The sequence below is a fragment of the Artibeus jamaicensis genome, unplaced genomic scaffold (genome assembly GCF_021234435.1).
Source record: "Artibeus jamaicensis isolate MK-2021 breed Jamaican fruit bat unplaced genomic scaffold, CSHL_Jam_final contig_1016, whole genome shotgun sequence".
Lineage (NCBI taxonomy): Eukaryota > Metazoa > Chordata > Mammalia > Chiroptera > Phyllostomidae > Artibeus > Artibeus jamaicensis.
The window spans coordinates 9,418,933-9,442,318 of record NW_026521195.1 but is presented as its reverse complement, the minus strand read 5'-3'; the positions used below and the strand labels follow the sequence as shown (position 1 = coordinate 9,442,318).

Genomic DNA, 23,386 nt, shown 5'->3' with positions numbered 1-23,386 from the left:
ACGCAGATAAACCAGTGAAGAGGGGAGCATTGAGACAGATTGTGCAGGCCCCAGGGGCTGGCGCAGGGCAGCGGCTTTCACAATTGTGCTTGGATAAGCAGGCGGGGGCGAGCATTGAGGCCGACTGGGCAAGCTGAGAGGACCGCCATTGCTCCCTCTCTGACCCCGACCCCACATACAGCGTCACAAACCAGCGACCTGGGTGGCCCCGCCCTGGTGAACGCCCAAGGCGCCTCTCCTCTTACATAACAGGCGCGGACAGATCAAAACACGGCTCAGGAACAGCTCAGAGCCCCAGAGCCGATAAATCTAAGTGACCAAGAAATAGCCAAACTTTCAGATGCACAGTTTAAAACACTGGTGATCAGGATGCTCACAGAACTGGTTGATTTTAGTCACAAATTAGAGGAACATATGAAGGCTAAACTAATTGAAATGAAGGGAAATGCACAGGAAACCAAGAGTAATAGAAAGGAAACTGGGACTCAAATCAAGGGAGCAGACCAGAAGGAAGGAAAAAATGACTAAACAGAAAAAATATGAAGAAACAAGAATTCAAAAAAATGAGGACAGGCTTAGGAACCTCCAGGACATCTTTAAACGCTCCAACATCCAAATTATAGGGGTACCAGAAGGGGAAGAGGAACAGTTACAAGTGGAAACCTTGTATGAACAAATAATAAAAGAGAACTTCCCCAATCTGGCAAAGGAAATAGACTTCCAGGAAATCCAGGAAGCTCAGAGAGTCCCAAAGAAGTTGGACCCAAGAAGGAACACACCAAGGCACATCATCATTACATTAGCCAAGATTAAAATGAAGGAGAGAATCATAGAAGCAGCAAGAGATAAGGGGACAGTCACCTTCAAAGGAGTTCCCATCAGACTGTCAGCAGATTTGTCAGAAGAGACCTTACAGGCAAGAAGGGGCTGGAAAGAAGTATTCCAAGTCATGAAAGCCAAAGACCTACAACCAAGATTGCTGTATCCAGCAAAGTTTTCATTTAGAATGGAAGGACAGATAAAATGCTTCTCAGATAAGACCAAATTCAAGGAGTTCATCATCACCAAGCCCTTATTATATGAAATGTTAAAGGGACTTATCTAAGAAAAAGAAGATAAAAAAGATGAACAGTGAAAGGACAGCAAATGCACAGTTATTAACAACCACACCTAAAACAAAAGCAAACTAAGAGGACAGCTAGATCAGGAGCAGAACCATAGAAATGAAGATCACATGGAGGGTTAGCAACAGGGGAGTGGGGGAAGGAGAAGGGGGGAGAAGGTACAGAAAATAAGTAGCATAGACAGTAGATAGAAAGTAGATGGGGGGCAAGAATAGTATGGGAAATATAGAATCTAAAGAACTTGAGACACGTGTTCATGAACTAAAGGGGGGAATGGTGGGGGAGGGGCATGCAGGGTGGAGGGGAATGGAGTGGGGGAATAGAACAAATGTAAAGGCATAATCAATAAAATAAAAAATATTTAAAAATAAAAAAATAAAACTCAAAATAACTACCAAAAAAACAACAAAAAAAGCTAGGTTTTTATAACCGCACTTAAGTGCTATGTTCTATACAGCTTGTCTGGGTGTGGACTTTTGTTTTATATATTATTGGATTTCATTGTGCTCCCTAAATTTGAGAATTCCTGTCTTTGAGCAATTACAGAAAAAGTTGTAGCCATTATCTTTTCAAATATAATATGTAGTAAATTTTCTCTGTTCTTTTGGAATTCTGGTTGGATGAGTGTCAGTCACTCATTCTCTTCTCTGTGTCTCATTGCCTAATTTATAAATGTAACTCTTTGTCTCTCTATCCATGGTTATCCATGGAGTCATGAATTCTTTCTTCAACAGTATCTGATCTGCTGCTTCACCTGTCCAGTGAGTTTTTTGGTTTCATTGTTCACTTCCACATGATCTGTGTGGTTCTTTTTCCAGTTGCCTGATTGTTTGGGGGAGTCTCTGTTCTTTGCTCATATTTTTGGTTCCTGCTTTTATTTTTATTTTTTAAACATCGTTTGTTGCATATTTGGTCACTGTAATACTTTGGAGCATCTAATTCTGTTATTTATCATTTCTCCCAAGTGTCAGTCACGGCGGCTCGTTTCCTCATGGGTTTTTTTAATTTTGACCTTGTGCTTATTATTTTGAATACTTTAATCTCTGGAAACAGACCTGAAAGGCCCATGTGGAAGGGTTGCTCCTGCAGGGGGAGGAGGGCTCTTCCAGGGAAGTAGGTGGAAAACCAAGAGTCTTTTTTTATATAAGTAGATAGAGAGATTCAAGGAAAGAATGATCTGTTTATTGCTTCTTCTGTGTTCTCTGTACTAATCTAGCTCTGTCCTACTTATCAATGCTTTTCTTTGCTCCTTTTCCAAAAGAAAAAGAGCACTAGTAATAATCGCATTCAACCCTGAGAGCATAGTTGTTTGTGTACTGGTTTGTATATTCTGCTGAACTGTAAATGCTGAGTGCAGGGACCTTTGGTTTTTCCTAGTGACCTCTTACAGTAAACGTTCGAGTTGCCTTATTCTTACAGGCACTTTAAAAGGCCTGCTGAAAAACACATTCCTAACTTTTCTTGACCTCTGAAAGCAACCTGAATGTAAATTCTCTTTGTTGGCTAGGGAGATCTGGTGCGAAAACTGAAGGAAGATAAAGCTCCCCAAGCAGATGTAGACAAAGCAGTAGCTGAGCTCAAAGCCCGGAAGAGGGCTCTCGAAGCAAAGGTGAGTCAAGGTTTCCAAAATAGGGATGTAAGTAGATACAGGATTGCTCATCTTTGTTTAATCTCTTTGGGGAGAAAAACCTAGAAAAGTTTCTGAACAAGTACCGTTTGCTTTATCTCTACTTACCCAGGAGGCTTGTACCTCTTCCTCCACCTGGCAGACTCCTAATTCTTCCAACAGCAGCTCAGAAGGTCACCTTTCTCTGAAGCCGTCCTGACCCCTGGCCTGCCCTCCCCCCGACCCTAGAGTCTGTGTGCTTTCCCCAGAAGGTGGAAGGCTTGTTCTTCTCCAGAGTCTCCCATGCCTAGAAGTCATGGTTTTGTGGTCTCGTTTTTTTTCTTTGAAGGAAAAGGTCTATCCATTTGATACCTGCCCCCAGAACTCTCAAGCAGTAGCTCTCCTATCACCAAACTTGGTGTTTTAATCACTGTTCTGGGATGGTGATCCACTAAAAATTTAGATACTGTTTATTGGTACCTGCATCTAAGTAAGTTCAGTCTTGTTGTCTTGGAAATGATCATACTTTCCTAAATAATTAAGTAAAGGTTACTTTTCTGTAACTCAAAAGGGGGGAAAGACTCAAGGTTTCTATTTTTTTAAGGGTATCAAAATCTTATCTGATAAATTTTATATTGAATTTTGCTAATGAGCAAACCAAATTCACACACATAAATTCATATTACGACTCATCCCTCCGATCACACATGTTCTGTTTGAAAATCCCGACAGGAGCTGGCGTTGCAGCCCAAAGACGACATCGTAGACAGAGCGAAAATGGAAGACACCCTGAAGAGGCGGTTCTTCTACGATCAAGCTTTTGCTATTTACGGAGGTAAGGGTTAGGGTAGAAAAAGCAGCTGTGATTAGAGGCTTTAATATTTTCTTTAATCAGAAACATGGCTTGCCTGTCCATACCCGACTGAATGAAGTCACATGAAGCAGAGGGTATTTCGCTTTTGTTTGTTTAGATTTGGCCATTTGATGTAAAACCTGCTTTTATCTCCCTCCACCCCACTTAGTGTTGAAGGCAGCCTTTTTTCAGTAGGGTGAGGAATTATAGGAGGCTCGAGTGTTAAGCACCAAAGTGCGTCCACGCACAGTTGACCCTTGAAAAACATGGCTTTGAACTGTTCAGGTCTGCTTACGTGTGGACTTTTTTCTATAAATGTATTTTCCTGATGACTTTCTTAACAAGCTTTTCTTTAGCTTACTAAGGATACAATACATAACACATATACAAAACATATATTAATTGATTGGTTATGTAATCAGTAAGGCTCCGGTCAGCAGTAGGATATTAGCCAAGTTTTGGGGGAGTCGAAAGTCAAATGCAGGTTTTTCACTGCGGGGGGGGGGAGTTGGTGCCCCTAACTTCCCATGTTGTTCCAGGGTCAGCTGCGCACACTAGGTAGCCTTCTTAGAATGCAGTGGACACTCCGGAGCAGCAGAGGGCCCTGTAACGCAGGCCACAGGTACCGTGCACCTGCACGCAAGGGCAGTGAGAAACCGAAGTCCCTAAATCACAGGAAAACATTCGTCATAGGTACAATATGCAGATAAATCTCTACATTTTTCTGAAAGCTATATGAAGGTATGTAGGCAAATATAATTCACTGATTTAATGTAGAACGGTATTGTTCATAGTCAACAGAGATCATTTAAGCAATATTAGACTTTCGGTGCTTTGTTGCTAAAACTTGAGTCTGTTTGGCTAAGTGGATCTCTAAATGTTTAACTTGGTGAGGTTTAAAGAGTGGCTCAGATACCCAAGGATAAGTTAGAGAATCAAGTGCTAAAATTATCACTAGTATCAGCTGATGCAAGAAATTATTTTCTAATTTCTGTGGCAGAAAACTATAATACGTTTTTCATTTTCTTCTTGCATATGGAGGGGCTTCTTTTGCTTGTAGGTTTTTTGTTGTTGTTTTGCTAATCCTACTTGAAATTCTTAGTTTGGATGTAGTAAGCACAGTAAGAGCTTTTTAATTGTACCTCTGTCAACTAGTGAGATGAGGCCCTTCAGTACTGAGGGAGTTGGATCGTTGACTTGAGCCCATTTTCAGGGAGTGTGTGAGGTCACACAGTATCTGTTTCTCATGTCTCCTCGCCTTCATTTGTTCAGAGCGACAAGGTGAAGTACGTGTCCCTGTCATTTACCTTTTGCAGGGGTCAGTGGTCTGTACGACTTCGGCCCGGTCGGATGTGCTCTGAAGAACAACATTATTCAGACCTGGAGGCAGCACTTCATCCAGGAGGAGCAGATCCTGGAGATCGACTGCACCATGCTCACTCCCGAGCCAGTGTTAAAGTAAGGTTTCTCCTTGGAGGGCTGGCATTCTCTGATACGCACATTTAAGTAATTTTGTGATTATAAAAAGCTACCCGTGTTCTTTATGAAAATCGAAAAAGAGAGACATGGAAAACCCTCACCGACAGGTAGCCACGATAAAACGGTTGCAGTTGTACTTCCTGCGCGTCCCTGCCCACGTGTTGGTGTGGGCCGCACGCTGCCGTTTTCACGGAACACAGGTGATAGTCACTCCTGTCACTAGTGTCCCAACGCTGTCGGTGACAGTGCAGGATTCTGTCCCTGGTGTGTTGTCACGTCTGTAGCTAGCGGTTCACGTTACAGACATGTCAGTTGTTTCTAACTTTCTACTGCACTGCAACATCCAGAGGGACGAATTTCCGTGTATACCCCCAATTTCTTCAGTAGAAATTCTTAGAAATTCTGGGCAAAGGTATGTATACGTTTTTAATCACATGCTACCATTTGCATTGAAGATTTAATGCAGAACTTTAAATTATTCCTTCCAACATTGTTGAAAGCATAGCAGGATGTTTTGAGTATAGAACTTAAAGAGGAAAGGATGTTTTGAATATAAAACTGAAAGAGGAATTCTTAGCATTTTGTAGTTCCTCACTTCCTTTTTAACGTTGCCCAGGAAAGAGCTAATTTTTGCTGTTTGCATCCATTAGGCTCTCTCTTAGTAATTTCAGCCAATGCAGATGAGACGATTTCCTGGTGATAGGTCTAAAATAGGGGTGTCAAAGTCATTTTCACCGGGGACCACATCAGCCTCGTGGTTGCCTTCAAAGGGCCGAATGTAATTTTAGGACTGTATACATGTAACTGCTCCTTAACAGTAAAGTGAGAGCTCGGCGCTGCCGCCGGGTAGAAACAAGGTGGACGGCTGGATTGGGCCATGTGTTTAGAGCCATGTGCTCTAAAAGATCAGAACCTATTCTTCATTGCTTGCTCCGCTAACAGGAGCTGTTTAGAGAGAATACCGGTGTCCATACAGGTTTCTGTGCAGAGAACCAAGGTTCATTGTCCATGACGAGAGATGAATTCCCAGCCAGTCCCATTGCCGTGGTTTGGCCTTTGCTTGTATCACGTCAGTGATAGGCAGTGGGATAGGCATGGATTGATTCTGCAAAGTAGCATAGACTTTATGACAACTTGTGAAAATGTGTGATCTGTTCGATGTCTTTTTTCCTCCCGGAATACTTTTCTCTGGCATACATTACTATCTACCACAGAGGCATCATTTTAGATGTGGGAGCTTACATCTTTCAGGTTCAAAGATATAAACTATGGATAAACATAGAGAAGAGGGGTTGTCTGATATGGTAAAATCTGTGTGTTATTTGTATGAAAATGTTTTACCTTAGGACCTCTGGCCACGTAGACAAATTTGCTGACTTCATGGTGAAAGACGTGAAAAATGGAGAGTGTTTTCGCGCTGACCATCTATTAAAAGGTACGGCTCTTAGTTAAGTACGCTTCTGAGTAGGACTGATCAGAACAGAGGATTAGATTAAGCCTTTCTTGATTTTTTGCTATTAAATTGTTTTGGGGTGTGCATAACATACAAAGGATAAATTAAAGTCCACAGATCCTAAGTGTGCAGATTAAATCCCTTATTTTCAAAAATATGTGTACAGATAATTAGAAACCCTAAATCAACAAAGGAATCAAGACAATATCATGCCTTTCCCTGTGAAATCAACCGAGGGACTCGTGTAAATTAAGAACGTTACCCTGGGGTTCACTCTTTCTCCCCGCCCAGCACCGAAACGCAAATGTGCACTGTCCGCCGTCCCCACTGATTGACTTTGGCGTATGCCAACCTTGTTTTCACAGCTCATTTACAGAAACTGATGTCTGACAAGAGGTGTTCTGCCGAGAAGAAATCAGAGATGGAGAGTGTCTTGGCTCAGGTGAGTTCTTGACAGATGTTATCACAGCACCTCAGGTAGCTGCTGTCTGCCTTCTGGCGTTTAGCGAGTGCTGAGTTCCACGGGTGTGGACACTGGCTGCAGCAATATAGAAGTCAAGTTTACCTTCTATCCCTTACAGCATCTCTAGTTGCATTTTTATTTTCTTCTCCCTGCCTTTTGTGACTAACCCTCTATTTTAGCCAAAACCAACAAGTTTGGTTAGATAGGCATGAAATTTGTTCTCTCTCCTTGGAAACCAGTTTCCTGGGTTTATTAGCAAAAACCAGAGGAGGGATGGACGATGACTAGTGTTCATCGTCGACGTGGAGACTCGGGGGCAGGTGTCTTTAGGAGCACTGTCTCATCAGCCACTTGAGCTGCTTCAGGTTGCACCGTGCCTGACCCCAGGTCATCATTCTCAGGACCTGGTGACTCAGTCTCTGCTTTTCCAGTGCAGTTCTTACCTTTCTGTTTAAGATGGCAAGTTTTAGGGAAGACGAGGGACCATGGAGACGACTAGTCTGACTTTTCCCAAGTGCGGGAACACCCTCTGTATCAGAAGTAGTTCTTCCCCTTTCTGTGGGCCACCGACCCCCTTCAGACGTGACCACGCTGTGCGACTTCAGCCCGTGAAGGCGCACGCGTCCGGGTGTAGATGTCGCTGAGTGCCTGCCCAGTGCGGCACGGAAGCAAGTCCCTTTCTCCAACACGGCTTGGTTATGAGGTCCCCCGCAGCGCACCTCTTACATTTACTTCCTTCGGTTAAAAAAACAAACAAAAAAACCCAGCGATGTGTTCATACGTATTTTCTTTACATTGGTGTGTAAATACATGAGGCTGAATGTCGGGCTCCCCAGCTCTGCTTTTCTCTCATGAGAATTTACTGCTTCCTTTTCCACTGTTGCCCTAATTAAATTTGTTTTAATTTTATTTATTTATTTTTTAGAGGGAAGGGAAGGAGAAAGAGAGGGATAGAAACATCAGTGTGTGGTTGCCCCTCATGTGCCCCCAGCTGGGGACCTGGCCCACAACCCAGGCATGTGCCCTGACTGGGAATCGAACCAGCAATCCTTTGGTTTGCAGGCCTGCGCTCAATCCACTGAGCTACACCAGCCAGGGCTTGCTGGTATAACTTTCTATACCAGCAAGTATACTAATTTATACTAATTAATTTTTAATGAGCTAATGTTTCTCTGTGGTATCTAGCTTTCCAGCATTAGCTGAGAAATTTTCTCCTTTCTCATTTAAATTGAAAATCATCTTTATCGGGCAATTATTTTGGGTCCTTGTGAGGTTCAGTTTATTCCTTGCTTGAAACTCATTGCTATACTATTTATTGTTACTCATGATTTGGAAAATCAGTTTTTGTGTTTGACACCGTCATAGCTACACATTCATTTTTTATTTCCTTTCTTTTCCAAAGGCATGGCCTTTTTCATTATTAGAGAGAAGATATGAGAAGCATGTCTAACTACTCCTGAATTACTGCTTTCCTCTTCAGAGTATTAGACTTACTGAGGTTTTAAGTGGATGTCTTTGCTTGTAACACTTTCATTTATATCCAAGTAACTTGTCAGAAGCAAGAAGTAATTAGTTGATTTGTTAAGTCATATTTTATAGTTTGAGCAGTGACTTCCTGTTTTATCTTGGATCCGAGTTCTAGGAGAGCATTCTGGGGTTTTTTTTGATTTGCTGTATCAGATGTATGTATACGTACATGTATATGTGTATGTACATGTATATATGTGTGTATGTATGTGTATATGTACATGCTACTGTCAATGTGGTTTTCAGTGAGGAGACCATGGGAAGCAGTCTAGTACTCAGACAGGGTCCCCGTGGGTTCACGGCTGAGGCTCCTCCGCTGCTTGGGCCCATAATGATGTTTTTGTGCCTGTGACTCCTCCCAGCTTTGTGAGGCGCAATTGACCTCTCCTGGTAGGAAGAGCTTTCTTCCTGTTGTGTGGATGCAACAGCTCAGAACTAATTCTCTTGTTTCTCCTCTGCCCATTTTTGCTGACCTATCTCTGTATGCACCAGTTTTTAAAGTCATTTTTAGTTTGTTGTTATGAAAGATTGGAAACATAAACATAGAAAATAGTGTGATAGATGCTTATGCACCCATCAGCCTGCTTCAGTGTTACCAAGTTTTGTTGACTCAGTTCCCCACTCACTTTCCCACTTTGTCCCCCACGTCTCAAACCTCATCTTTTTACATCTGTAAACATTTCATTATGTTATCTTTAAAAGACAAAAATCTCAGAAAATGAACCCCACTGCTGTTACTTTGGTAAATAATAATAATTTTTATTATTATATATTTACTCAGTGTTCATATTTCCCTGATTATCTTTTTTTAAAGATTTTATTTATTTATCTTTACAGGGCAAGGGAAGGGGGGAGAGAAATATCAATGTATGGTTGCCTCTTGTGCGTCCCCTGCTGGGAATTAGCCTGCAACCCAGGCATGTGCTCTGACTGGGAATCGAACTGCAATCCTCTGATTCACAGGCCCATGTTCAACCCACTGAGCTACACCAGTCAGGGCTCCGTGATTGTCTTAAATGTTACTAGCATTTGTTTAAATTGGGATTCAGATAAGGTATGGACTTTATCTGAATCCCAGATAGTATTTCTCAATTTTCTTTCAATCTGTAGGTTCTTCATATCTTTTTTCGTTATGTTTTCATTAAAAAAATTTTTTAAGTTGAGACATTTTATCTTTTAGAGTTTCCTGCTGTCCAGATTTGACTGACTGCATTATTTTAGTGATGTTTCACATGTTTCTTTGTTCCCATTTTTCTTGTAATTTGGCAGTTGGATCTGGAGACTCAATATCTTTGGCAAGATGTTTAATAAGTGGGAATGCTGATGGTCATTGGTTCTGGGCCTTTTAAATGGATTGAGTAGGAAATTTTTTTTTTATTGATTATGCTGTTACAGTTGTTCTATTCCCCCCCTTCATTCCCCTCCACCCTACCCCCCCCCGTCCCCACCATTACCCCCCCTTTAGTTTATGACCATGTGTCTCAAGTCCTTTAGATTCTATATTTCCCATACTATTCTTGCCCCCCATCTATTTTCTATCTGCTGTCTATGCTACTTATTTTCTGTGCCTTCTCCCCCCTTCTCCTCCTCCCACTCCCCTGTTGCTAACCCTCCTTGAGATCTTCATTTCTATGTTTCCACTCCTGATCTAGCTGTCCTCTTAGTTTGCTTTTGTTTTAGGTGTGGTTGTTAATAACTGTGCATTTGCTGTCCTTTCACTGTTCATGTTTTTTTAACTTCTTTTTCTTAGATAAGTCCCTTTAACGTTTCATATAATAAGGGCTTGGTGATGATGAACTCCTTGAATTTGGTCTTATCTGAGAAGCATGTTATCTGTCCTTCCATTCTAAATGAAAGTTTTGCTGGATAGAGCAATCTTGGTTGTAGGTCTTTGGATTTTATGATTTGGAATACCTCTTTCCAGCCCCTTTTTGCCTGTAAGGTCTCTTTTGAGAAATCTGCTGACAGTCTGATGGGGACTCCTTTGTAGGTGACTCTCCCCTTATCTCTTGCTGCTTCTATGATTCTCTCCTTCATTTTAATCTTGGCTAATATAATGATGATGTGCCTTGGTGTGTTCCTTCTTGGGTCCAACTTCTTTGGTACTCTCTGAGCTTCCTGGATTTCCTGGAAGTCTATTTCCTTTGCCAGATTGGGGAAATTCTCCTTTATTATTTGTTCAAATAAGTTTTCCACTGGTGGCTGTGCCTTTCCCCCTTCTGGTACCCCTATAATTCGGATGTTGGAGCGTTTAAAGATGTCCTGGAGGTTCCTAAGACTCTCCTCATTTCTTTGAATTCTTGCTTCCTGACTCTTTTCTGTTTGGCCATTATTTGCTTTCTTCTGGTCCACTCCATTGATTTGAGTCCCAGTTTCCTTTTCATCGCTATTGGTTTCCTGTGCAATTCCATTAATTTCAATTAGTTTTGCCTTCATGTGTTTCTCTAATTTGTGGCTATAATCAACCAGATCTGTGAGGATCCTGATGACCAGTGTTTTAAACCGTGCGTCTGTGAGTTTTGCTATTTCTTCATCGCTTAGATTTATAGGCTCTGGGGCTTTGAGATCTTCTTGAGCCATTTTTGGTCTGTTCTCGCCCATTAAGTATGAGTAGCAGAGCCTTGGACTCCCAGGTCACTGGTTTGTGATGCTGTATGTGAGGGCGTGGTCAGAGCGGGGAAATGGCGGCACCCTCTGCAGTTTCGCTCCGCTGGGTGAGGCGCAGCGCCTTAGGTGGTTCACCAGGGCCAGGCCACTCAGAGTCGCTGGGTTATGACACTGTATGTGGAGGTGGGGTCAGAGCAGGGAAATGGCAGCGCCCTCCCTGCCGCTTGCTGTGGGGACCCGCTGGGTTCCGGTCCAATTGCTCACTCCCTCGCTTGTCTATCCACGCACAAATGCGCGACCACAGTCAACCCCGCAGCCCTGCTCTCTCGCTGTTTCCCCCACGGTTGCTTGCTTGGTCGCTCGCTCGGTCACTCACTAGGTCCAACCCTGCGCCTGGATTCAGCGGGCCTGGATTCCGCGAGCCTGAGTCATCCGACCGAGTTTTCCTGTGCAACCCCGCTCCACCAGCTGCTGGTTTCGCCCCTTACCGGTCAGGCTGAAGAATTTATTGTTAACAGACTTCCGAAAAGTTCAATTTTCTGTGTTCTGGCTGTGTTTTCTGTTGCTAATATTTAGTTGTCTCTAAACTTGGTTGTGTGAGAAGGCACGGCACATCCACCTATGCCTCCATCTTGGCGGAAGTCTCCTGAGTAGGAAATTTTTAAGATGGAATCATTATGAATTTATATTGATACCTCTACTCAATATTAGGTATGGGACTTTATTAATCTTAAACCTGTATCTCCCTTACCTGTACCGAAAGTCCTGGTTCTCAGCAACTCCAGCATCATTATTCACATGCTTTGTCTTACACTGTACACATTAATGTTCTCAGAAGGATAGTGTCAACACTCCCCTCAGTGGTGTAAGTTTTGAAACTAGTTAACAATTTTCTTTGTTCTTCATTTGCTTAGGGATATACCAGTAATGTGATGTCTAATGTCTAGTAACTGGACAAGATCCACTTGGAACCGTTCTCTCTGAGTAGTTCATTCACTAGCTGGGTGTGCAGTTAGTCCATTACTTTGTTTTAGTTTGAATTTTTTAGGGTTTTATTTTTGAAATTTAAGTTCATTTTATAATTATGACGAAAAATGTTTATAGATCCACAGTTAAATCTTCAAAATAATGTACGTTCAGTAGATCTGGGGTCTTTCCCTCTTCCTTCCACCACATTCCCTTTCTGCCCCTATAAGGAACCAGTTTTTACCTTGAAGATAGTAAACTGATTTTTTTAAACAGAATATAAACAAAGATGTATGGATATTATGTTATCCCCTCTCTAGGCAAATGGTAGCATTCCATATGCGCTTTTCTCCAACTTGCTCTTTTCTGTAACAAAGTCCCCTGGAGATGGCTGCGGAACGGCCCCCAGAGAGCCGGCTCCTTCCCGCTGGGCATGGCCTTTCCCCTCTTTGCCCTTCCAGACAGTTCTGCAATACGTAGCCTTGTTCTTTATATTCTTGCTGCAGTGTCGCTGGGAGAGATTCCTGGAAGTGGGATTGCTTGGTCAAAATGTACTCGCAAATACAGTTTTGCTGAAAATTGCCAAGTTTTCCTTCATGGGGTTTTGATTCCTGTGTGTATCCTTGGAATCTGGCCTTCCTGACTTCTTTTTTTTTTTTTATCATGTCTTCTGTTAAAAAGCACTATATATTGTCTAATTGCTCAGGAGACAGAGGTACCCACAGGCTCTTTTGACTTGTCCTCAAGTAGGGAGACCCACTCATGTTTATGGTGTTCATATCTTGAAGTCACTGGAATGCTTTCCTTAGTGATTCCATCTCCTGGGTGATGGTGTCAGTGGGGTATTAGTGTATTTTCCCTAGAACTTCTGTAGAAGTAGAGCTAGGAGGGCTTAATTTTCTTACATGGTTAATTCACATTTGGGACCTGTGGTTAATGTGAGGAGGCTCCATTTCTGTGTAGTGGAATGTCCATCAGATTGGGGGGGGGGTATAAATTGTCATAGTCATCCTTTATCGAGTCGGCACTGCATGCCAGGCCCTGTGCTGGGCACTTTTCATTTCATTTAATCTTCATGGAAACCCCTTAGAGCGAGGTAAGTCTACCCCACCCTGTTTTACATGTAAGCAAACTGAGGCTCAGAGAGGTGAGGTCGGAGCTCAGTCTGGAGGCACACAACCCAGAAGTGGTAGAGCTGGGCAGTTTACCCTGGTTTTTCTGATTCCAAAGCCAGTCCTTACGGCCATAAGTTGATTTATCTAATTGTTTTATTTCTGTTGAGAGTTTTTTTAATTTCAAATATTCTTTACTATTAAATGATTTGTCGTTCGTAGTCACTTGAAATTCTCTGGTTGGAGGTCATGTATCATTTGGGAGGGTTTGGCATTGACCGTCAGTGTATAAAACGCTCAGTAAACCAGAAAGTGCAGTGGTGAATTAAGACGCAGCTTCCCTGGTGGGGAAGGAGAGCTACATGCACATCTGATGAATAAATGGGGCTGTGCACCCAACTTAAAATGCACGGAGTTTTAAAGTTCAGCTTAAAAAACTTACATGATTTCAGGTTCTTGCCAACCAGTAACAATTGCAATTGAACAAGAAGTATTTTACCATATCTTTGATTGTGAAATGGTGAATATGTGAATTTTAGGTTATTCCCAGGAGGATACTTGGTTTCTCTGTTGGTAAATGAAAAGTGTGTAAACTGCCTGTGGTTTTAGTGTGGATATCTGGAAAGGGAGGTTAATTCTGATGTTCTTATTTTGGGTGAGTTTCAGTGATGGGTAGGTATGGATAGTGATGGGTTTAATATGGAATGCTTTCTCTGATGCCTTATGATTCTCAGCCTGTTACACTAATCATTTTCTTGGCCTATTCTTTAGCTCGATAACTATGGACAGCAAGAACTTGGGGATCTTTTTGTGAATTACAATGTTAAGTCCCCCATTACTGGGAACGACCTCTCCCCTCCCGTGTCTTTTAACTTGATGTTCAAGACCTTCATTGGGCCTGGAGGAAACATGCCTGGGTATGTATCATTCACTGTTTAGGTAACAAAGTTACTGAAATTGCTTGTCATAAAAGTTAAATACGAATATCAGCCGAGAATGGAAAATTCTGAAAAGTAATATATAGAAAGTGCAGATTAATATATAAAGGAGAAATAACGACATATTCTACATTTGGTTTCTTCTGATTCTTTCTGAATATAATTTTTCAGTGTATAGGTGGATTTTTTTGCCATAAAATAAACGTAAAAGTCTGTGATCATCGTATCTTGTAGTTACAGCTGTGTAGTTCAGGAAGGTAAGTGGAAGAACGATTCTGAAAGTGGTCGAACTTACTGCAGGAGGAGACTGGCACCGGTGCGTCTAAATCCGCACCATCCGCAGCGACGGAAACGTTCCGTGGTCTGCGCTGCCCAGCGCCGTGGCCGCGTGTGTCTGTTGAGCACTTGAGTTGGGCTTGTGCCCCTGAGGAACAGAACTTTAAAATTAATTTATTTCTATTTAGTTTTTTAATCCTCACTGGAGGATTTTAGGGAGAGGGGAAGAGCATTCTCCCTGACCGGCGACTGAATCTGCAGCCTTTCAGATGACGAGGTGATACTCCGCCCCACCGAGCCACACTGGCCAGGGCGCTCCGTCTGATTTTAGTTAGTTTAGGTAGACGTGACTGGCGGCCTGCCACATTGGACAGCACAGGTTCAGCTCGTCACCGCGAAGATGTGGTTTTCAGAGGAAGGGACACCTGAGCGGCGCGCGGTGCGGCCCAGAACCGGCTGCTGTGCCTGCAGACGCCTCGGCTGCCGCTGCAGAGCTCCAGAGAGCTTCCCTCGCGGTCCCGGTTCAGGGTGAGGGACGGGGGGGTTTTGTAGGATGAAGCTGAATAGAACGTGTTTCCTGGAGTGGAGACTGCAGAATAGTAAAAATTAATTGTGACAGAATGTGTTACCGGAGTCACTTTGAAAGGCCACGGCATTGATTTGGGTTGTTTTTTTTTTTTTTTAAATATTTTTTATTTATTTATTTTTTAGAGATAGGGTAAGGGAAGGAGAAAGAGTGGGAGAAACATCAATGTGTGGTTGCCTCTCATGTGTCCCCTACTGGGGAACCTGGCCTGCAACCCAGGCTTGTGCCCTGACTGGGAATCGAACCAGCGACCCCCTGCTTCACAGGCCCGTGCTCAGTCCACTGAGCCACACCAGCCAGGCTGATTTGGGGTTTTCTGTGGAAGGAGGCCAGAGGCAAGGCTCTGCTTGGGCCACATCCTCAGACCGGCTGCCCGGCTCCCAGGGATTTGTCTGAGGGAATTATTCTTTTTCTCTTAGGAAAAGGGAAAAGAAGCTATATATGTCAAGGGCACATAAATTAAAAGTAGAAATAATTTCTTTATCCTGTAATTTGGGAATGCTTAAATAAATTATAGCAAGGTAGAACATTTTGGTAGAATACTCTGCAGCTGTTAAATATGAGACATTTTTAGCCACTTAAAAAAATGGAAAAGTGTAAAGGGGAGAATACAAAACTTGTACACTCTACTTAAAGTACGAACATGAACCGTACTGTAAGTGTGAGCTGTGCTTGCCCCTGGGTGAAGTCGGGACAGGAGCACGGAAAGGGTGGGGTGTGTAAGAGTGAGATGAGCGTGAAACTTGGTTGTTTTTCCTTTGTTTTAAAGTTGTTTCTATGAGACATTTTTTGTGAAGTAGGCTGTTAGGAACGCTTTCTTAGTTGTTGTTTTGCCTGGAATATTTTCTGTGAAATTCAGGGGCAGTGGCCCTAATGGTATGTTTGTTTGGCTCTGTCTTTAACATGCGGAGAAGTATTAGAAGCCTGTGCTGAGAAGGTAGAATACCATGGAGAAGAACGTGGTGTGGGAAGTGCAGAAGGTTTCCCGGCTCCATGTGGCACTCGGGGTCCCGTGCAGTGCCCGCTGGCATGTCTGCAGCCCCAGGTGCCGCTGTGTGGGGCAGCAGAGGCGAGCTTAGCTGTGGGTCCACTTTTCAGCAGTGTCTAAAATTGCCACCTGCCTCCGTGTAAATGATTGGTCAGGAGGAGTGTCACAATTTGTTGTGGGGACATGACAGGAGAGGGGTTATTCGACTCCCTGGGGTGACAACACGTTGATAAAGTGCCATTTCTCACTGCAGCACAGCCACCCCCGTGACCCGGAGCGTTCTCTGATACTCAAGAATGTGCGCTGCCACGGAAACTGTCTTTCTGAAACTGGGGTGTAGGGCTCATGCAGCTCTCTGTGAAAGTAGTACGTCTAGGACTTTCAGGACTTGCATCTAGAATTTCAGATTTGTTGGAAAACACAATTTCTTCATAACAGAGTGATTGATTTAAATTTATAGGTACTTGAGACCGGAAACTGCACAGGGGATTTTCCTCAATTTCAAGCGACTTTTGGAGTTCAACCAAGGAAAGTTGCCGTTCGCTGCAGCGCAGATCGGAAATTCCTTCAGAAACGAGATCTCCCCGCGGTCCGGGCTGATCCGAGTCAGGTACTGCCCCCGCCGTTCGTCTGGTCAGAGTAGTGCGTGGCCTTGGCATTGAGTTGGACACAGAAACTTGCTATTTCAAGACGATTCTGCTTCATTCTTATGTGATTATGTAATTACTTTTGTCCTGCAAAAACCACGTGTTTTACATTCGTCTTTCCAGTCGTAATTTCTGGGGCGATGGTACTTCCGAGCAACTGAAGTGAACGTGAAGGGAAGGCAGGGTGAAGAGTGTGAGCTGCTTCTCTCTCCAAAATGATCTTTTCCCCTTGTTCACCGTGTGTGTCTTGAGGTTGTCAGGATCTTGCTTATCTAACCATAGCGTTTTCTGGCAGTGGCGATGCATGTAGGTGCCAGGTGAGGTGGGGACGGGGTGGAAGCTGTGACCAGAAGCTTGGTTTGGGACAGCATTGCTGCAGCTGGGGTGGGGGGTTCAGTAACCAGTTGGTGCTCCTCTAGATGTTCGGGGGGGTGGCTAGTGAGCTGACCCCTCTCCACTGGTGTTTAGACATCCACCGGCCTCTGACCCAATAACTTTCCTCCGCCAGGTAGGCCCAGGAGTGTGTGGGAAGGTGTATAGGTGCTGTTAGCTACGTTATTACAACGTACCTGTTCACAATTGGAGCTTTTCGTGGTCTCTGTTTATTTTCTTACTGATGTCATTCCTTCGGTCAGTGAATTCCATATAAAAGATGGGGCGTGTAGGCAAACCTAACTTTCTTAGGCTCCAAAAGCATCTTTCCTTACCTGCTGTAATTACAGACTGCAGTCCCCGCCTCCCCTGGCCGCTGCCCACTCTGCATCAGAGCAGCCCAGCCATCGTCCTGCTCGTTAGTGCCCACGACTCCCTCGGAGGAGGTGGGCCTGTGTGCTGCTGCCCAGAACCCCTTCAGCCTGGTGGTCTAGAAAGGGGAGACTCCGTGGAGGAAAGAGCCTGCACAGCCTGGAGAAACGGGGTGGGGGACCCCTCTGGGCCTTCAGGCAGGAAGAGGAGGTAGTCTGAAACTTGAACCAGGTGGTATGGCAATGAAAAACTTGTCAGATTTGAGTCTATTTCCCAACACTTGGGTTTTTGGGGTATCTTTTTCCTTTGGCTTCCCCACTAGTGTCTGCAGGGCTGCTTTGAAAATACTAAGGAAGCTGTGTAAGACCAACCTCGTCTAAAGCCGCGTTTGGAAGAAGACTTACGAGTAGCTATTGCAATATTGGGGGCACCATTCTGTAAAGTACGTGATTCTCTAACCACTATGCTGCATATCTGAAACCAATACAGAATAATATTTAGTGCAAACTATAATGGAAACTAAAAAAAAAAAGCTTGTGCCTCGGCAGGTATGGATCAATGGATTGAGTGCTGACCTGCAAACTAAAAGGTTGCTGGTTTGATTCCCAGTCAAGTCACATGCCTGGGTTGTGAACCCGGTCTCCAGTTGGGGGTGTGTAAGAGGCAACATATGAGTGTTTTTCCCTCTTTCTCCCTCCCTTCCTCTCTCTCTAAAAATAAAGAAATAAAATCTAAAAAAAAAAAAAGGTCATAAAGGACCGTGAAGTAAGGCAGAAGCTGGGGCCTGTGGAGTAAAAAGAGACACAGACTGTGGGAAAACGAGCTCAGAACCGAGGAGCGTCCCAGGCGTTCCGTGGTGAGGTCCCCGGGGCCTCCGGACGTTGGGCCCCTGGGCCCCTGCACCTCACAGCATCCTGTGCGGGTTTGGGCCTGTTTTTGTTACGTTCTTCTGTGGGGTTCTGACTAGAAGAGTGCCCATTCTTCCATGGGTCACTGTCCCCGGAGTTTTTGCTGTAGGGCCAGGGTTTGCTTAGTCATGTCATTTCTTCTGAGGACATCATTAACAGGGGATCGTTTTTTGTACAGCTTTGATTCCTTTTGTTTTGCTTGGGAGTATTAGATTGTTCTTAGGAAATTTTAAAGATTTGAGCTTCGATTGGCTGGTTCTGTCTCCTGGGCCTTGTTAAATGACAAAAATTCTAAAGATCTGGTTGGCTTTATTGAACAGTTTATGAACCAAGTAGGATCCCAGCTAGCAAATCGGAAGTTCCGCTGGGTTGTACAGAAGGAAAGTGTTTCAAAGTCAGGAAGGGGCAGTAAAAGGAAATTACTCCCCTCCTCCAGAGGGGAGCGGAGGGGGTCTGCTGTTTGTCACCATACTAGTGCTGCCCCGGTAGTTCCAGGCTGACAGGTTAAAGCTTACATTTTTGTGATAGGCGAAAACTGTGATTAGGTCACATGTTAAGTTTTGGTTTGCTGATGTGGGGCTTTATGCAAGTTACTCCATTTTGGGCCTTTTGCCTTTTAACAGCACGTGTGCATTTCACTTTCCACGGTTGCAGGTGCTGTCTCCAGAGTCAAAGCCAAGAGGCCGCTGGTGAGATCAGTGTCAGTGATGGCTCCCACCTGCTGTCGTGAGCTGGGCGACCTGACAGAGCAATGCAGAGACTCTGGCAGCAGGTTGCTTTGGGAATCTGGGCGAGGTCCCTCTCTTGGTCTGCCCAGCAGCCCAGATGCCCCGCTGCTGTCAGCCCTGGGGCGGGCTTGTGCGCGTTCCTCAGACACTATGCTCCGCCGGCTCTCGTCCTGCCGTGTCACAGGCGGTGTCCGATCGTTGATGAAAGACAGTCAGACTTAGGTGCCGCAGGACCAAATAGAAACACCATTGAAAAAGTGAAATTTAAAAATTAAACTTTTGAAATGCATCTCATGTATTTTCAGACCCATAAGCAGTTTTTCGTTACTTCTAAAACATCTAAGATAATCATGAAAGTGCACTGGTAAATGTGTTGTTTTAAAGAAGAAAGATTTGATTTTACTCATGAAATTAACTTAAAGCACTTTTGTCTCCAGTAGCTACTCAATTGCCTTCAGAGGAACCTCTTGGGGAAGTCATTTCTATGTGCATATTTATTCTACCATCATGCAGTTAGCTTGGTGTTGGCTTGTCCCACTGACTTGTGCCTGTCATCTGCTCTGAATAACGCTTTATGTCAGAGTCTGTCACTCTAAAGAAACCAGCTGTACGGTGCCATTACCAGTCGTTTACGTCTTCAGAGCAATCAAAAAGAGAAAATCACAGTACTGTAAAAGCTATTTCAATTCACTATTAATTTCCTGTTCTTTGAAAAGTAAATATTGGGAGCTTCATTTAGTGTGTATTTATCAGACTTGCTAATGCTTTAAGCAGATTGTTTTATTTAGAAATCACTTCTGTATTTCATTTGTTTTCATGCCTGATATTTGCTTAAGTTTTCCTACGTTTAAAAACTATCAATCTGTTCTTTGAAAATTGTTTTTCGTTGAAAGTAATAAATAATCTTCTGTGGTTGTGGTTAGTGTCAAAAACAGATGGGAAGTACTTAAAGTGATAATAACAGGATTATGTTCAGGACCATTTCAAGCGGGACAGAGACGTCAGCACAGATCAGGGCTCCCCTCCAAATACAGCACCCCCAAGTCATCCGAGGGGCATGTGGTGCAGACCCCGGTGGATGCCTGGAACTGCGGATAGTGCTGAGCCCTTGGTGCACGGTGTTTGTTTTGTGTGTACACACACATATCTGTAATAAGTTTAATTTATAAGTTGGGCAAAGGAAGAGGTTAACAATAATGAATAATAAACTAGAACAATTATAAGAGTACACTGGAATAAAAGTTACATGAATGTGGTTTCTGTCTCGAATGCCTCCCGGTACTGTGTCCCCCTCTCCTGTGATGATGTGAGATGATGAAATGCCTGTGTGAGGAGATGTGTGAGTAAAAGGCAGAGGCATCGTGATGGGGCATTAGGCTGTGTGAGGGCAGCCTGGGCTCAAGCACTGTGCCACCAAGGCAGCCGATGTGATAGCCAAGAGGCCACTGTGTGACTGGCGGCAGGCAGTGGGTGCAGTATAGCCATGCTGGACGGAGGCGTGATTCACATGCCAGGCGGGACAGGGCGGGAGGTGTGCGGTTTCACTGTGCTACTCAGAATGGCACAGAGTGTAAAACTTATGAGTTACTTATTTCTAGAATTTTCCATTCAATATTTTCAGACCACAGTTGACTGAGGGTTACCGAAACCTCGGAAAGTGAAACCACGGATAAGGGGGGACCGCGGTACAGCATGGGCAAGCGGGGTTTACAGCCGAGAGCAGGGTGGGGGTCAGTGCACGGGGGATGCTGGCTGAACTGCTCCGACCCAACAGGGCTCTTCCGCAGACAGGCCCGTGACCAGCCAGCACCTAGTGGGCGGCAGAGGGACAAACGTGACAAAACATGTAGGGCGACCGGACAGTGGGGGATCCTGGTTAAACCGCCTAAGCCGGGCTCTCGCTCAGGCCACACAGGTGGGCCGAGCAGAAGGGTCAAGAGATTGACTAAGGTTTGGTCAAGTAAAGAGTCTTTGTCACTAGACAGGAGGAATTAATAATTAAGAAGTTTGGTTGTATTTATTTAAAATACTATTTAAGCGAGCAGTAAAGTTTTCATTGATGAGGCTAAAATTAACAGACACCCAGACATACCGTATCCAGCCTCTTTCCTAGGCAGACAGTGTTCTGTTTAGTGATAAGATATTCCTGTGGCACGAAGGCCTGTATCCTTACAGAGCAGAGTTGAAGATAGGGCCTCGTTTATTGTGTTCATAGTGAAGCATGCAACATTTGGCCCTCATATTCCTGCTTTCAGAGAATTCACAATGGCAGAAATCGAGCACTTCGTAGACCCCAGCGAGAAGGAGCACCCCAAGTTCCAGACCGTGGCGGACCTGCACCTTTGTTTGTATTCCGCCAAAGCTCAGGTCAGCGGGCAGTCTGCTCGGAAAATGCGCCTAGGGGACGCTGTTGAACAGGTAGGGTTCCACAGGTGACTTAATTTAGGTTATGCCTATTCAGGGTTTGTGGCACTTAGCAATTTCCGTGTACTGGATGACAAAGTATTTTATTTTAGCAGTCATTTTATTACTTGTTCTTATACATTGTGTATTATACACTTTCATTATAGTAGCAGGAAGTTACCTCGACATGGTGATTTGTGAGCCATCAGGGTTAACATGAGAAAAATGTTTAGGGACCACGTGGGAAAGAGGCCTTGGTTTGAACTGCGCTTTAGCCGTCCGACTTTTAACAACACGAGCTACTCTTGGGGAAACATTTGACTCACAGAGATCAAGCCCTCTGGGTCTTAAACTCTTCTCTGTTACTGACAGCAGTTGGGGAAAAGTCTTGCATATAATAGAACTACTCTAATTATTTGTCTGGAGAAATGTGTGTGTGAAAACTTCTCTGACAGCAGCTGCCTAATTGCCCTGGGGAACAGTGAGCTTCCTGTCCCTGAAAATGTCCAGTTGGAGGCTGGGTGACAACTTGCTGGCCACCTGGCAGGGGGCTGGATGATTTCTGAGACCCTCCCAGGACAGAAGTAGTAAGATTACATACACTGTACCAGGTTCACGTATTGCAGGGGATGAGAATTCGTTAAATCCCCTCGACACACCTGCTTTTATTAATTTGGAAGGAATAGGTTTCCTTCTGATACTGTTCCCATCATTCCTAGTGTACTATGGTGACCGTCATTTTTTTGTATTGTAGATTTAGAAGGTATAAGGTATTAGGCTAAATTTTTGCTGACCCAGTGAGTATGGTAACTTCATTTTGAATAACTCCATTATCATCAGCTTATTAACTGGACATTAATCCCTATAAAAATAGCTAAGATCACCTCCTCGGCTTTGAGATTATTCCGGAAGCTGGGTAAATTAGTTTACTGTGTGTTTCAAATATTTTTCAGATTATGACTTAAGTCAGTGGAGGGTGGTGCCTTGGCCTTCCAGAGAGTTAATGCGTTTCTTTTTCCTCTCTGTGTGCTTACTTGTGCAGTTACTTACTTGTTCACTGGTTTACCTTCAGGGTGTGATTAACAACTCCGTGTTGGGCTATTTCCTTGGACGCATCTACCTCTACCTCACAAAGGTTGGAGTGTCGCCAGACAAGCTCCGCTTCCGGCAGCACATGGAGAATGAGATGGCCCATTACGCCTGTGACTGCTGGGATGCCGAGTCCAAGACGTCCTACGTAAGTGGGGTCGCTTTCAGGGTGTGGTCTCGCGTGGCTCACTGAGAGGCAGGGATGCCAGAATTGCCTTCTGTGCGCTGTATGTCAGAGTGGAGCAGAAGGAAGAGGCCTTCTCCTGAGCACCAGGCAAGCAGCTGCCCTGCACTCGTGTGAGGGCTGCTCTGCGTCCCCAGTGCCCTCGGTGGGCTCAGGTGTCTCAGCAAAGAGAGAGGGAGGCAGGGGACACCCTTGTGCAGTCCAGGGGCAGGCAGTGGCGGCGGGGTGTCCCTGAGCACACCGAGGAGCGGGGGCCTCCGTCCTGACAGCCTGGGCAGACTCTGAGTGGTGGTGGGGCCGAGTAAAGAAAGCCCTAGTGCTCTCAGTTTGGAGAGCTACTCGGTGATAGGGGGACAGACCTGCAGATTCTGACCTCTTATGTAGGAACGACCTTTTCTCAATTCTGTGCGTTTAATAATTGAGAGAAGCCTCTGGGTCACCTCTTCACTGCCCCTCCCACCCCACCCCCACCATGGATATTGTACTTAAACTTAGGACGGAAAGGTGTTTGGATGCCGGGGGTGCTTTCTGCACAGGGGGCCATGGGGACAGAGCGGCACCCAGGCCCGGGTGAGAGCCTCTGGCGGCCTGTTCGGTCCTGGAGGGGCTTCTTACCCTGTGGAGACTTCAGCCCGGGTTGAGTCCCACATGCCCCTGGTTTCACTTTTACTTTTTAAAGGGTCTTTCTTTTAAGATTGATTTTTT

At 44.5% G+C, this 23,386-nt stretch overlaps 1 protein-coding gene across 1 annotated transcript in view; it reads left to right on the top strand.

The window, feature by feature from the left end:
• Positions 1 to 23,386, top strand: part of GARS1 (glycyl-tRNA synthetase 1) — a 46,772-nt gene that overhangs the window by 8,081 nt on the left and 15,305 nt on the right. Inside the window, exons 2-10 of the mRNA XM_053661856.1 lie at positions 2,632 to 2,733; positions 3,463 to 3,565; positions 4,900 to 5,041; positions 6,409 to 6,497; positions 6,881 to 6,957; positions 13,962 to 14,107; positions 16,439 to 16,588; positions 21,261 to 21,423; positions 22,481 to 22,645. Of these exons, the coding sequence (XP_053517831.1) occupies positions 2,632 to 2,733; positions 3,463 to 3,565; positions 4,900 to 5,041; positions 6,409 to 6,497; positions 6,881 to 6,957; positions 13,962 to 14,107; positions 16,439 to 16,588; positions 21,261 to 21,423; positions 22,481 to 22,645 (1,137 nt within the window). The remainder of the gene's footprint in view (positions 1 to 2,631; positions 2,734 to 3,462; positions 3,566 to 4,899; positions 5,042 to 6,408; positions 6,498 to 6,880; positions 6,958 to 13,961; positions 14,108 to 16,438; positions 16,589 to 21,260; positions 21,424 to 22,480; positions 22,646 to 23,386) is intronic.